We start from the raw sequence: 13,588 nt of genomic DNA, 5'->3' as shown, positions 1-13,588 counted from the left end.
GGTCACTATCCCCTTTCTAGAGAGGCTGAGGCCAAGGGCCAGGCTGAGACAAGGCAGAAGCTTATCCTACTATAGACTTGCAGGGGACATAAGTCCCAGCATCACCCTGGAATGTGGGTCACCAGGCCATGAGACTGAATTAGGGGTGCCCCAGAACTGGGCAGGAAGTCCTGGGCAAGGCTTTGGGGGAGGGCGGCTGGGCCAGGGAAGTATTGCCTGTTGGTGGAAAAGATAGAAGAGTCCAGGAGGGCTAGACACAGGCGGCTGAGCCAGGGCAACCAGTAGACAAGAAGGTCCTCTCCAGGGTCCCCATTGTGCTAAGTGCCCTAGCCTCCTTGCAGAGGGCTCTCTCCAGCTCCGCCTGCCCTGGGGACCCGTGAAGAGGCCAAGGCAACTGTACAGTGATTTATTGACCAGACTTTGCAGCAAGAACCAAGGCAACTGTACAGTGATTTATTGACCAGACTTTGCAGCGAAGGTGGGTCCGTACAATCCAGCCTGGCAGAGGGTCTGGCCCCCTTAGAGCAGAGTCTGGGGACCCCAGCATATTTCCCCCACAACCCCCCGAAGTCCAGCCTCATCCCTGCTCCAGGCCCCTCCTGAAGTGAGGGGCAGCAGGGAGTCCGGGTCCTGGAGGGGCTGGAAGGTAGGTGGTGCCCAGAGCGGGGCTGGCACCGGGTGCATGCCTGCCCCGGTAGCTGGCAGGAGGTGATTCGTGCGGGGGCAGTGCGGGCGTGCAGGCGGGCAGCCAGGCTCACCACACGGAACACTTGTGGGCAGGGTTCATGGGCGTGTCCCTGGGACAGTGGAAAGCCCGGCCGAACTCCTCAAACTGGGACACACTGCCCAGAACCCTGGGGTGGGGAGAGACCCACATTGTGAGGGGCCCTGCAACCACCCCAACCCCAGCAAACAGGGGTGAGTTTTATTCCTTCCCATGCCCCTGATCCCACCCCAAACACAAGGAGCAGACGAGGCCAGGCGGGCAGCTGGGCATACCTGTAGTGCTCAGGGGCATGCTTGTCGGTCAGCACTTGAAGGTAGATGGACTGAGACCGCCGCTTGATGCACCAGTTCTGGGTCCAGGAGCGGGGTGGAGGGGAGGAGGGGGAGATGAAGCCAGGCATCCACCCCCTAGCCCCCCACCCAGGACACAAGGCCATAGGCCTCCTCAGCACCACAGGGCCATCACCTCTGAGGGGACAGGTGATGAGAGACAGGCTGGCCATTTGAGGCCTGGGCAAGGCAGAGCTGGGACTGACCCTGGATGCTGTGTCCCCACCCCAAGGCTCCCAGTCCAATCCCCCACCGGGTCCACCTGGGCAAAGGCAATGAAGAAGAGCTGGTCGTGTGTGTACTTGAGCCGGGGCAGTGGGTGCTCTGGGCCGTGCTCCCGCACCCACTTCTGATAGGCCTGGGGACAGAGAGAGCATGGACCTGCTATGCCTACCCACCCTGGGCACTGCTTCCTCTCTGTCCTCCATCCAGGTAGCCCTCCCTGCTCTCCCTGTGAAGGAAGGCCTGTGAATCCTTCCTCTTCCAGTGGACCATGTCCCCAGCACATGCCCTGCCCCACTCCAGGCCAGAGCTCAGCAGGGTGGGCAGAGAGAGGCAGCTCTGTCCCTCATCTGGAGTCCTCATCAGCCCCCGCCCCTCCCGCAGCTGGGGTGGAGCGCAGGCAGGCAGCTCACGTGGTAGGCCAGCTTGAGGCCACCCATATCTGCGATGTTCTCCCCAAGCGTGTGTTTCCCGTTCACCTGCCGGGAAGGGAAGAGGACAGGGGGCTGCTTGGGGCCCAGCTGGCCTCCCTCAGGCATTGATACCCTGGGCCCCAGCCCCTAATTCCCACCACCCCTCTCCTTCCCTTGCCCAGAGAGTTTGAGGGGGGCTCCAACCCTGCTCCTTCCCCCTAAACCCCTTGTCCTCCGTAAGTCTACGGACACTCATCATGTGTCCACGTGAATGTGCGGGAACCAAGTGTGTGTGCAGGGACCTGGGCACAGGTTTTGTTTGGACATGTGCACGTGCACAAGGGTATGCATGATGCTCCCACCCTGTGCCCCACCAGACCTGAGGGGCACAAGGGGCAGGTGGGGGTCTCACCCGCTGGTTGTAGACAGTGAAGTTGTCATAGAGACGGACGATGCACTCGGCCTTTCGCAGGAAGCGGGTGTAGGAGGCTTCGGTCCACCAGTGCAGCAGGTTCCCTGAGCGGTCATACTGGCCCCCTGTGGGCAGTGCAGCAGGATGAGACCCACCCTCACCCTGAGCTCCCTCCCCTTCCCACCCAGCAGCCCCAGTTAGCCCATCCCCTACCCTGCCTCTCCACTGCCTGTCCTGCCCCCTCCCAGCCATCCCCTCGGGCCCCAACAGGCCTCACCCCAGTCGTCGTAGCCGTGGGTCAACTCATGTCCAATGATGGTACCGATGCCTCCGTAGTTGAGAGACCTGGGCCCACAGCAGTAGCATCAGGCCCTAGCCCTCAGCACCCTCTGAGAGCCCCATGCTGCTGCCCAGGCCCCGGATGTCCCCTGGCCAGGCCAGAAGGTGGCCCAGGGAGGCCACAGAGGCATCCGTGTGGTCCAGGGGCACTTGTGCCTCAGCTTCCTCATGGGCGGTGTGAATGCCAGTGGAACCTATCCAGCTGCTTTTAGGAAATCCCATCTAACAGAGCTGGCTGGGCGGTGAAACGGGGCTGGAGGAGACAGGAGGGAAACGGAGGCACCCACGTGGGGGTTTGGCCTCCGACCTCATCATTAGTGTTGCGCCACCTTTGAAACATCGAAATGAGCCTCAAGTAAGGAAGACCCCAGGAAGCTACAAATAACAAACCTACACGTTTTTCTAAATAACCAAGGATGCAGTGGGGAGCCAGGGTCCACAGCTGTCCTGACTCCTGAACCCAGCTGGGTCTGGGGTGATTGGAGCCACAGTACGCCAACACACCTGGTAGACAAGGTCTGCATGCCAGCCCTGCCCTCAGCCACAAACGGGGCAAGCTATGTACTCACTGTGGGAAGTCAGGGTCATACAGGGTGGGCTGCAGGATGCCCGCGGGGAACACTACAAGAAGGGGGTGCTCAGTGGGAGACACACCCACTTTTAGACCCTGCCCCGCCCAGTGTAGTGACACATCCCCTTACCCATTTGGTTCTTGTTGGGTAGATAGTAGGCATTGAGCGCCTGTGGCGGGAGTAGCCACCTGTGGAGGGAGGCTGGGGTGAATGGGGGCACACACTCCCTCCCCCACTACCCTCACATCACAGCTTCCTCATCAGCCATCTCCTGACAGTCTGGGGGTCACCCTGCCAGCCTCCACCCCATGCCCTGTGCTGGCCTGTGTGCCCCCCACATCTGCATGGCTGTGAGATGATTTGCCCCACCAGCTCCTGCCCTTTCCCCACAACCTTCTCTGACCCCCAGCTCTGGACCAGGTACCCACGTGGACTTGTCCACCTCCTGCCGAATCTTCTTAACTGAGAGCTGGATGCTGAACCGGATGCTGTTCAAGATGTTCTTGAAGTAGGTCTTCTCATGGACCTCAAACTGCAGGAGGCATGGGCGGCACTCAGCCGCAGACAAGGGCAGGGCTACCTGCAGACTGGGTGACAACCTGGCCATGCAGGCCACCTGCCCTCCTGAGTGCCGTTAGTATAGAGGCTGTGGACAGGCAGGGCAGGCAGGGTCAGGGCCCACCTCATATTCCTTGTCCACAGCATCAGGTTTCAGCAGGAAGTCTGGGTAGCCAACCATCACCATCATGTACTGGAGCTGCAGGCCGAGGGCAGGTAAGGGTGGCACGGGGCTTCGGGAGACAGCCCCCACCCCATCCTACCCACCAAGGAAGGGAACACTAGGCCAGCCTGGGAGTGGGCTTCACAGTGGGGGAGGCAGGCCTAGTCAACTCTACGAAGCCCTTTTTGCCCCTTTTGTTCTCTTTCACTGGCACACAGTAGGTGCTCAATGTATATAGGACCAACCAATGGCACAGGGTCCCCTCACCTTGGCCCGAGCAGCAGCCCTGGTCTCAGCATCCATCCAGTCCAGTTCCTCCAGCCGCTGGCCCAGGATGTACTTGATGTCTTCCACCAGCTGCTGCACCTGCAGGGTCGGAGGTCAGGGAGCAAGGGTCAACCCAGCAGCCTTTCACTCTGGTCCATCACTCCTGGCAGGAGGGGTACCCCTGTCTTTAAGCACCACTTTCTAAGCCCAAACCTCAGTTCTGAACACCAAGAGTATACTTTGGAGGTGGGGATCCAGGCCCTGCACCCCCGAGGGCTCATAAGACAGAAGAGGAAACTGCCCCCGCAATGACCACAGACATCCCTAAGGCCACGCCTCCCAAGCATGCCTGAGAAGGTGGGCTGGGGCCTGGTAGGGAGGTCCACCTGCAGTTGATAGTCCACATGAGCTTCCTGGAGGAGGAGGCCTGCGGAGGAGTAGCCTGGAGCCTCAGAATCAGCTGAGTACTTAGCAGGGCCTGGTCCCCCTGCCTGCAGGGGGACATGTGGGGCTCCCCATGTTAGGATCATGGCCTCAGGAGGGCTTCACCCTCAGTTCAGCACCATCCTCCCCACCCAAACAAGGGCAGCCCACCTTGGCTTTGCTGGCAGCTGAGAAGTGCTCGTGTACAAAGAGGGCACCAAGTGCCATGCCAAAGTGGCGGTTGGCCTGGCCCAGGCAGACCCGGGCCAGCTCCTGTGGCTTGTCGCTGCCCTCCATCTCCCGTGCCAGCTCATGCAGTGCCTCACGGAATGGTGGGGACAGATGCTCACTCAGGACCACCACCACGCGCCACACCAGGTAGTTGTGCAGGACCCTGGGGGCCAGGTGAAGCCAGTGGGTGTCCAGACAGACATGCATGTGGGCCACCAAGGGCACCACCCCCACCTGTGCCCCCCAACCTGCGGCTGGACCCAGGACCCAGACAACCCCACAAAGAAGGGACAGGGGGTCATTCCAGATATGCAGAACAGAAAATGTAAAGCCCACCCAGCAGACAGGTCCAGCGTGCAGGGAAAGGATCTAGTGGCCGCTGGGTAGAAAATGCCAGATCTTCAGCCATACCGGCGGGGTGTGGAGCGGATGAGCTGGGACACCTGCTGCATGTAGTCTGTCGCCAGCAGCACCACCTCCTCTTCCTCTGAGAAGTCCTCCTGGAAGATCTGGTCTAGCAGCCACTTCCACCGCAACTGTGAGGCCAAGGACAAGGACAGTGAGGCTGGGGGTGGCAGGGGCCACAGAAGACAGGCAGAGGGGCAGAGAGAGGCAGCAAGGGGACATAAGAGTCCATAACCAAGGAAGGGTTTGCCCATCTCTGGGAAGAGATGACCCTGTAGTCCCAGCAGCAGCATTGCCCCCAACCCTGCCTGCCCATGAGGACTGGGCCACACTCACATGGGGGGTGATCTTCTGCAGCTGCCCCAGCGTCACCTTGTTGTACATGGAGCTGACATCACGCCGTAGGTCATCATACTCTGACACAGTGATCTGTTGGGAGAGATCACAGCTGACCCAGCCCTGCTCCATGATGCCCTCTCTCAAATCCAGGGCAGCTGCCAGCCCCAGTCTGCTCACATTGGCCAGCCGCTGCTCCACCTGCAGGATCTCCTGGGCCTTCTGTTCCACAGCGTCCGCACCCAGGAGGCTGAGCACTCGCTCCATGAACACCCTGTATGCTGCCAGGATCTGCACCAGGGGAGGGGGCTCATCCAGGAACAGGGACAGGCCTAGCCTGGATCCACCCCTCCTGGGGCCCCAGGCCTTCCCTGCCTCCCCATCCCATGCCCCAGCACCTTCTCACTCTCCTCATCCTGAGCTAGGTACAGGGTCCTCTCTGGCAGGGTGAGCCCATCCTGGTCAATCTGGGGAGGGAGACAGGGTCCAGAGGTCAGAGGTCCACACCTCAGGTTCCCTAAACAAAGGGAATTCCCACTCCAATGCCCAGAGAGCAACCAGACATCTATGAATACAGCCCCAAAAGCACGCTGACCCCAGCCCCTCTTTCCACCAAGACGAGATGGCCAAAGCCCATTCCCTGACTGTCCCAGCCTGCGGACGCCCAATCTTACCCCTGTACGTCTACACTTTCCTTATCTGTCAGGGGCATTCGTAGTTCCCCCACTAACAGTTGAGACCCCTAGTTTTGGGGCCAGCTCCAGCCCTCGCGGAGATGTCAACCCAGCCCGCCGGCGCGCCCCTCCCTCCTGGTCCTCACAGCCTGCCAGAGGGCTGGGAAACTGCGGCTCCCGCGGCTCCTCTAAACACCGCAATTACCCCCAGGGAAATTACTTGCGCCCTCCTCCCGCGCTCTGCCGTGGTGCGCTCCCCTCCCCTCCCCTCTCCTGCTCGCCTCTCCCTTCCTCTCCTCTCACGCACCCGCCTCCAGCGCACAGGGACCCCTGGGCAAGGCCACTGCGCCCCGGATCCGCGGCCGCTGGCAGGGCGCTCGGGTTGGGCGGGGGACACTCACGCGGATGACGTAGCGCGAGGAGTTCCTGTCGTCCAGGCTGACGGTGAGCGAGAAGAGCGCGGCGGCGCTGTACACGCCCTGCGCCTTGTACAGCAGCCGGTTGAGGTCCCATCGCGCAGCGACCCCCGGACGCTCCTCTGTGCCGCCCAAGTCCCAGCCCCCGCAGTCCTCGATTACCTCCAGCATGGGCCGCGGGCCCAGTCGCTCGATCTCGCGCATGTCTAGGCAGGAGCGGAAGAAGGCGCGCACCTTGCGCTGGGCAGCGCCGCCGGGCCCACCCCCGGGCCGCGCCAGCAGGCGCCGCAGGCGCTCCTCGTTCTGCTCGCCGATGGCCGCGATGGTGCCATAGGTGAGCTTGTCGTCGGGGATGGCATGGCGCCGCAGCCAGCCACCGCAGGCGAACGAGTAGAAGTCCTGGCATGGGTCGATGCTGGCGTCCAGGTTGGCGGCTAGGAAGCGAGCGGCGCGCGCGAAGGCCTTGCGCTCAGGGCAGCCCTCGGGACAGGCGCCGCCGCCGGCCGCGACTGGGCCCAGGTACTTGAGAGCCAGCATAGCCGCCAGGATGGCGCAGAGGCCAGCTGCGAACACCAGCCCCGACAGCAGGCACACCTCGCGCCGGTTCCAGCGCGGCAGTCTGGACCGGGCCCCGGCGGCGCTGCGCGCAGCACCCAGCGGGAAGCCCGGGGGCAGGGAGGCCCCGCGCGCGCCCCCCGCACCGCAGCGGCTCACGTACTTGACCTCTTGGAACTCATCGTAGTGCGCTGTCAGCGAATACGGGGGCTCCATGGCGCCGAGGCCGCCGCGGTGCAGCCCTGGGCCACCTGGGCTACGGGATGCGCGTGACCGCCGGCCTCCTTGTGGGCCTCCGCATGGCCCCGGGGCCGCAGCTGCGGGAAGGGCAGAAGCTGGCTCAGGAGGCGCCGCAGCCGGGTAGGGTTCAGGGGCACCCCGAGGAGGCACACAGGCCTGGGTGCAAAGGCCCCAGCCTTGGGCCTCATTCACTGCGGAAACCAAGGATTAGGAGGGCTCAGCGGGGCCACCACCCCCACGTGCACAGTGTAGTCTTCTCCCCTGTCCTCTCCCTGCACACAGTTGAGAGCCGCAGGGTTGGGAGGGCTCTTATTGGAAGCAAGAGGCGCCAGGCAAGGGGCCTGGCACGTAGTGGGCCTTCATTGAAAGGTCGTCCCTCTTCCCTTCGCCTTTCTTTCCCACGACCTGCCCCAGCCAAGGCCAGGTGGGGTGGGGGAAGGAGCGGAGGCTGGAGTGAGGAGGTGCAGTCAGGGGCGCGTCTATGCGGCACTTTCAGCTCTCCGCTCTGGACCCAGACGCTCCGCTAAGCGGCCAAAGAACCAAACTTTGTCCTCGCGGAAGTCCGCGGGATTGACCACGCCAATCCCGCTCGCTGGCTCCTTCTGCTCGGTGGCCCGACGGCCCACTCGCCCCTTCCCTAGAGGCGCGCGCCAACGCCCCAGGGTGTCGAACACACAACCCAACCCTGGACGGCCCTGATGGAGAAGCCGAGACGGGTGCCCTCCTCCCACTCCCACCATCTCTGTCCCCGCCCCGAGGCACTCCCGGCTTCAACAGGTTCTCCCCAGAACCCAAACTTGGGCGAAGTTTCACCCCCGGCGGGGAGCGAGCTGGCCGGCGAGCCCCGAGCCCTGGCGCTGTGAGGCGCAGTCCGCGGAGCCCGAGAGCCGAGCCCGGGAGCCGCAGCCGCAGCCGCAGCCGCAGCCGAGAGGACGCAGACAAAGCCGGGAGGCTCCGCGCAGTGGCTGCGGCGGCGACGGAGGTGGCCGCGATGGTGGCCTCAGCGACAGGGACTCGGGCGCCACTTACCCGGCAGTTGCGCGCCCGAGCCGGCGGTGACCGAGCGGGTCGGGCCCGAGCGGGGGCCTGAGCCGAAGCGGAGCGGAGCTGAGCTGAGCTGGCGTCCGGTGTCTTCCAGCGACCGCCGCCTCCTCTGCCGCCGCGCCGAGCCCGCCGCGCCGCCCGCCTGCCGGCCCGAGGGAGGGGGCGCGCCAGCGGCTCCACCCTCCTCCGCCCGCCCCGCGAGCCCCTCCTTCCTCCTGCGTCTCTCGGGCCACCTGGCAGCCGGGCGGCAACACGGACGTGGGTCGGCGGCCGCGGAGACGGGCTCCCGGGGGTCGTGCGCGGGCTGCGGTCTGGGACTCCAGGTCCAGCCGCGTTCCAAGACGAGTGAGGGCAGCGAGTACTGCGGAGTCCCTCCGATCCAGTGTCCCCACTCCCAGCCGCCCACTAGCCCCTGGTGAAGGGAGCTCAGTGGGGACTCCTGCAAGAAGAAGGCTTGCAGCCCCCTTCCCCATCCTCCCCAGCCGTGGCTGGCCCTGGCACCACGGCTCAGGAAGTCCCTGGCCCAAGTAGGAAGAAAAGGGGCTGGAGCTGGAGATGACGGGCCAAGTACTCCTCCGAAGGGCTAGGGGCGGTGTCAGTAGTGCCTGTGTCTGCCGGCACAGTCCTGGCGCAGAGCGCACCTTCACTACCGGTTTCTTTGTCCTCCTTGGAACCCCTGCCCTGGATCGGCTCTCCACCAGGACTTCTGGTTGGCCTCGCTCCCTTCACCTAGTCCCTGGCCCAGGTAGGAAGAAAAGGCCAAGAGAAGAATGAGCGAAGTCTCCCTGCTGGAGCCTGCCTCCTCTGGCCAGCAGCCCCCCGCATCAGACAAGCACGGAGCCTCAAGACCCTGGTATGTGGACTGATGGGAGGGCAGGCTGGGTGCAGGGACTCTGAATTTACCCACCCCCTGCCTTCTTCCAGGTGAACTGGCTTTTTCAATGTGGGGTCTCCCCACTGCCTGGACGCAGAGCCCTCTTCTACCTGCCTCCCTGCCTTGGCCAGACAGCCTGGCCCTCATGGGACACAGAGAACTTGGGGCTCCTTGGAAGGCTGATACTGTGCATCTGCCCAGCTCCTGAGCCCTGGCCCTGAGTGCCGGCCTCTGTCCCTGTCTTGCCTCGCCCCTGCCTGTTCATCTCTCCATCTCTAAGCCCCCACTCCAGATACCCTGCCTCCATCTCTGGCCACCCCAGGGTCGTCCTCTTCCCCATGCATCCTTCTTGGGTCCTATTAATTCTAAGGAGGAAAAATGGAATTACTTATAATGTGGTGATTCCATGAAGGGGGGAGGGGAGGGCAGGGAGGTGGCAAAGTGGCTCTTTGTGCTTTTAATCTGCATTTTTCCCTCAATGTTCCCGTCTCCAGGAGGATAATTTTCCAGCCTTTTCAGGCCCTGATTGGTATCATTTCTCCAGCAATGACAGCTTTTATTTTCCCCGAAATGAATGCCGTGAAATTTCCAAGAAATATAAAAATGGATATTGTCTCAGAGAGCCGACTCTTCCGACAGAAAGGCACAGAGGCAAACATGCTTCCCGAGGGACTCTTCTGCTCCAGTCACGGTGGTGGGGTGGGGGCAGTCCCAGGCCCTCAGTCTCTCCTCCCTCCTTTTTCCCTCCCTTGTCCCTTCCTCCTCCCTCCCAGGTCAGCTCTGGGACCCCCCTTCCAGCCACCCTCTCCCAGACTCAGCTGCTATTGATCTGTTCATGGGCCTCCTGACTCCCTGCCAGGTGACCTGCCTGGCTCCACTTCACCTTTTCTGTTCTCATCTCATCCCCGAGCCCCGGGCTGAGAGCAGCAACCAGGACCTACAGGAGTTGACTTGGAATTGGGCCCTCTGACCCCTCAGTCCTGGCCACCCCGCACGACTGCCAATAAAGAGAGGTCGGAGGCCCACCTCCTTGACTCTCTGGCGCCTTCTCCGTAAGGGAAGCTGGTGCTCTAGAGGAGTAGGACACCAGTGATCTGGCCTGTAGCTTGCTCACTCTCTTGGGAGATCTCTTCCTATCCCTAATTACCAAGGTGACCCCATGACTCATGAGCAAGAGAATGACAGGCCACAGCAGTGCCCAGCTAAACCCAGCCAAGCCCTGAGTGAGGCAGCTGGGTGCCCAGCTTCAGGGAGCAGTGGAATGCCGCCAGAGCTGCCTTGAAGAGGAAAGTCCTGAGGGGATGCAAGGGGCAGAGATGAGGGGTTCAGAACCTGACTGTCTGTCTCCTCCCTGACCAAGGGTAGATCCCAGCCACGCTGCCGAGCAGGGCATCACTTGGTTTAGGTTCTGGGCACGGAGCCTTCCCTGGGGACAGCGTGCTGTCACCAACAGCTTGCATCTGTTGCACATTCACCGAGTGGGCTGGTAAGTGCCTTGATCTGAGGTAGGGCTGCCCACCTAACGCCAGGCCTGGCCCTGCCTGGAGCCCACTTGTGGTCAGACCCGCTTCTCTCCTGCGGCCTGCGTGTGGGTGGGGATGAACCCCTTTCCCTGCCTCAGTGTGCTGCAGCGGGGTGTCAGCACCAGAACGTGCCCTGCCAGCCTCCACCCTGTGCAACCAGGCCCCACTCCTCCCCTGCAGACCTGTGGTATCTTCTGAGCCCTAAAAGCACGCCCCCAGCCAGTTTCCTGTCCTCCACCCGGCCTCTCGGGGCTCATTCCATCTATTATTCACAACACAAAATGGATTTTTAATTTGAGAAATGAAATGACTCTCCCAAGTGGCCGGGGCGGCAGGGAGGGGGTGGAGGAAGGCCGGAGCCACCGCGGCCGCCGCAGTGCTGATTCAGGTTCGTCTTGGAAATCTCGGGGACCACAGCCTAACTGAGAGACCCCCAAAGGCCCAGTACCCCACCACTCTGCCCTGGGCCTCCACTTCTCCCCACTGTTGTGACCAGGTGGGGTGACTGGCTGCCCGTTGGTTCTACCTGAGCCTCCAGTGAGGCCTGCCTCTGGCAGGGCGGTGCGGGGGACAGCTGAACTCTGTTCTCCACTGGCTTTCCTGTGCCTCAAAGGCAGCCCCTGGGCTCCCTGGCCTGGCCTATCACCTCCCCACACTCCCCGGCCCTCCTGGCCTGGCTTCGTCCCTGCTGTCCGGACCTCTGGCTGAGCTCCTTTGCTAGGTCCTGACCCCACACTAGGCCCACTCCAGCCTGGACTGCTGCCCTGGCCTCCACTCTGGCCTCCACGCTGGAACCCCTCCTCACCCCTCACGGTGGAGCTCAAGCACCTAGCGTGGCAGGGCCTCTTCCTGGCTCTTCTCTGTCTTTGTCCCTCTCTGCCTCCCCGCCCCCATACCTCCCCCTATACCTCCCTTTTTCACTCTATTTCCATTTCCCAGAACATGGCTGGCTGTCTCATCCCTCAGGCCTTAGCCTTTGCTGTTCCCGCTGCCTGGAACACTCTTCCTCCATCCCCTCTTACAGTGGCCAATTGCCAACCATCCTTCGGGGCCACCTGGGAGTGGCCTCTCCCATCTGGTCAGGTGCTGCCTCCGCAGGCCCCTACTCAACTGAATGCAAAGTCTTTCCTATGGCAGCCCCTGTTCTTCACCTCCAGGTAGCCCGAGGCACCTTCTGGAGCCCAGGACAGGGGACGTGTAAGATAAACTCAGGTGACGACTGTGATCAGCTCATGGAGATACCCTGCGTGAAGTATCTCTCAGCGCCAGGCACAGCACCCAGGCAAACTTGCCCAGGCTCTCGGATCCTGAACACCTTTCCTTTGCTCAGAACGCACCAGATGACAAGAGGGGGCCATTTTTCTATCCTCCTGCACCCCTCACCTCCACTCTGAACCCCATGGTGGGCTTTGTCCCCGCCAGGCACAGACTCCTCTCAGGGTCACCTCCCAACCTCTAGAGCAATGTTGCTTTTATATAAGAAACATGTAAATATTCTTCTGTTTTAAAATATTGAAGCCACACAAGTCTGTAGCGGACGAACATGAAAGCCTTCCTTCACGCAGCCCCAGCCCTCCCAAGGTAAGGCCAGGTAGGTTCTGCGACCAGTGCAGGGTGAACATCTAGGCCCACCTGGGTATCTCTTTGTTGTACTGTGTTTTTGTTGTTTTAGAGATGAGGTCTCGTTGTGTTGCCCAGCGAGAGTGCAATGGTACAATCATACCTCACTGCGGCCTGGATCTCCTAGGCTCAAGTGATCCTCCCACCTTGGCCTCCAAAGTAACTGGGACTACAGGTGTTCCCACTGTGCCCAGCTAATTTTTTTTATTGTGTACAGACTGGAGTCTCGCTATGTTGCCCAGGCTGGTCTTGAACTCCGGGTGATCCACCTGCCTCGGCCTCTCCAAGTGCTGGCAATACAGGTGTGCGCCACTGTGCCCAGCCCTTATTGATTTATTTTTAATAAATAGGACACAATAGGATGGATGGTTGAGTGCCTCTTCTCCCCCTGTGGTCCGTGCTAGTGTTTCCCAGCCAGAGGTCCTCGGGGTCACCCTCCGTGACTGAGGGACACTTAGATTGTCTCACTCACCCTGTCTGGTCTCCAAATCCTAAGGCCTTGGCCCAGAGTTTTTCCTCCCACTCTCCCTCTCTGCCCGCCCTGTCCCACCTTCCCTGCCTCCTGCCCTTCCTCCACCCCCCGATGCTGTGTCCAGGTGTTTGGCTCTGGTGCCAGGTCCTACCCACACCTGCTGGCACTGGAAACTCACTGCATTTCAAACCCAGCCTTGGAAAGACTTCTCACCTCCTCCTCTCATTCCCATCCCTTTCCTGTCTCCAGCTCTGGCCCCTCCTTCTCCCTTTCTTAGTGGACAAGGGGGTCTCTCTCTCCTTGCCCACCGCGGTGCTGCTGCAGTTCTGCCCGTTCCCGGCCACAGCCTCTGTGTAGCCAAGGCCATTGTGGCTTCTGAGGCCTCCTGGGTGTGGTCCCCTCACACTCCCCTGAGTGTCCCTCCTCTACCAGCATGGCATACTCACAGCGCAGCCTTTGTTCGAGCTGTCCCCTCTGCCCGAGTGCTGTGTCCCCAGACTTGTGTCCCTCCTTTAGGTCCATCTCAGGCTTCCAGGATCCCCCGACAGGCTCCCACCTGAGGAAGCTGCCCAAGGGCCCCTGGCAGGGAGGGATGCATACCCCCCAGTGCCCAGCCTGGAGCCTGACACGTGACCTCAGAGCAGGGGTGCCCAGAGCCTGGGCCAGGCTGAATGGAGAAGGCCCCAGCTCCAACCTGGAAAGGCTGTCGCAGCTGTGGGTGGGACAGCCACTGTCACATGCGGAGCAGCTCCTAAGTGCCATGCTCTGTGCCA

At 61.8% G+C, this 13,588-nt stretch overlaps 1 protein-coding gene across 1 annotated transcript; it reads right to left on the bottom strand.

Annotated features, from left to right (window-relative positions):
* Positions 1-439: 439 nt before the first annotated feature.
* On the bottom strand, positions 440-8,494 carry ECEL1 (endothelin converting enzyme like 1). Its single transcript, XM_030916634.1, has 18 exons — positions 8,312-8,494; positions 6,473-7,359; positions 5,796-5,864; positions 5,578-5,688; positions 5,398-5,490; positions 5,068-5,192; positions 4,597-4,819; positions 4,003-4,101; positions 3,697-3,771; positions 3,443-3,546; positions 3,144-3,202; positions 3,012-3,063; positions 2,381-2,448; positions 2,104-2,228; positions 1,692-1,757; positions 1,319-1,414; positions 1,000-1,076; positions 440-854 (listed from the first exon to the last, which is right to left on the bottom strand). The coding sequence occupies exons 2-18, from the start codon at positions 7,256-7,258 to the stop codon at positions 755-757; spliced, it is 2,328 nt and encodes a 775-aa protein (XP_030772494.1). The 5' UTR covers positions 7,259-7,359; positions 8,312-8,494; the 3' UTR covers positions 440-754.
* Positions 8,495-13,588: the final 5,094 nt, after the last annotated feature.

The sequence above is a fragment of the Rhinopithecus roxellana genome, chromosome 14, assembly GCF_007565055.1.
Source record: "Rhinopithecus roxellana isolate Shanxi Qingling chromosome 14, ASM756505v1, whole genome shotgun sequence".
In the NCBI taxonomy this organism is placed as follows: Eukaryota; Metazoa; Chordata; class Mammalia; order Primates; family Cercopithecidae; genus Rhinopithecus; species Rhinopithecus roxellana.
Note: the sequence above shows the minus strand (reverse complement) of the source record. Positions and strands in the feature narration are given on the sequence as shown.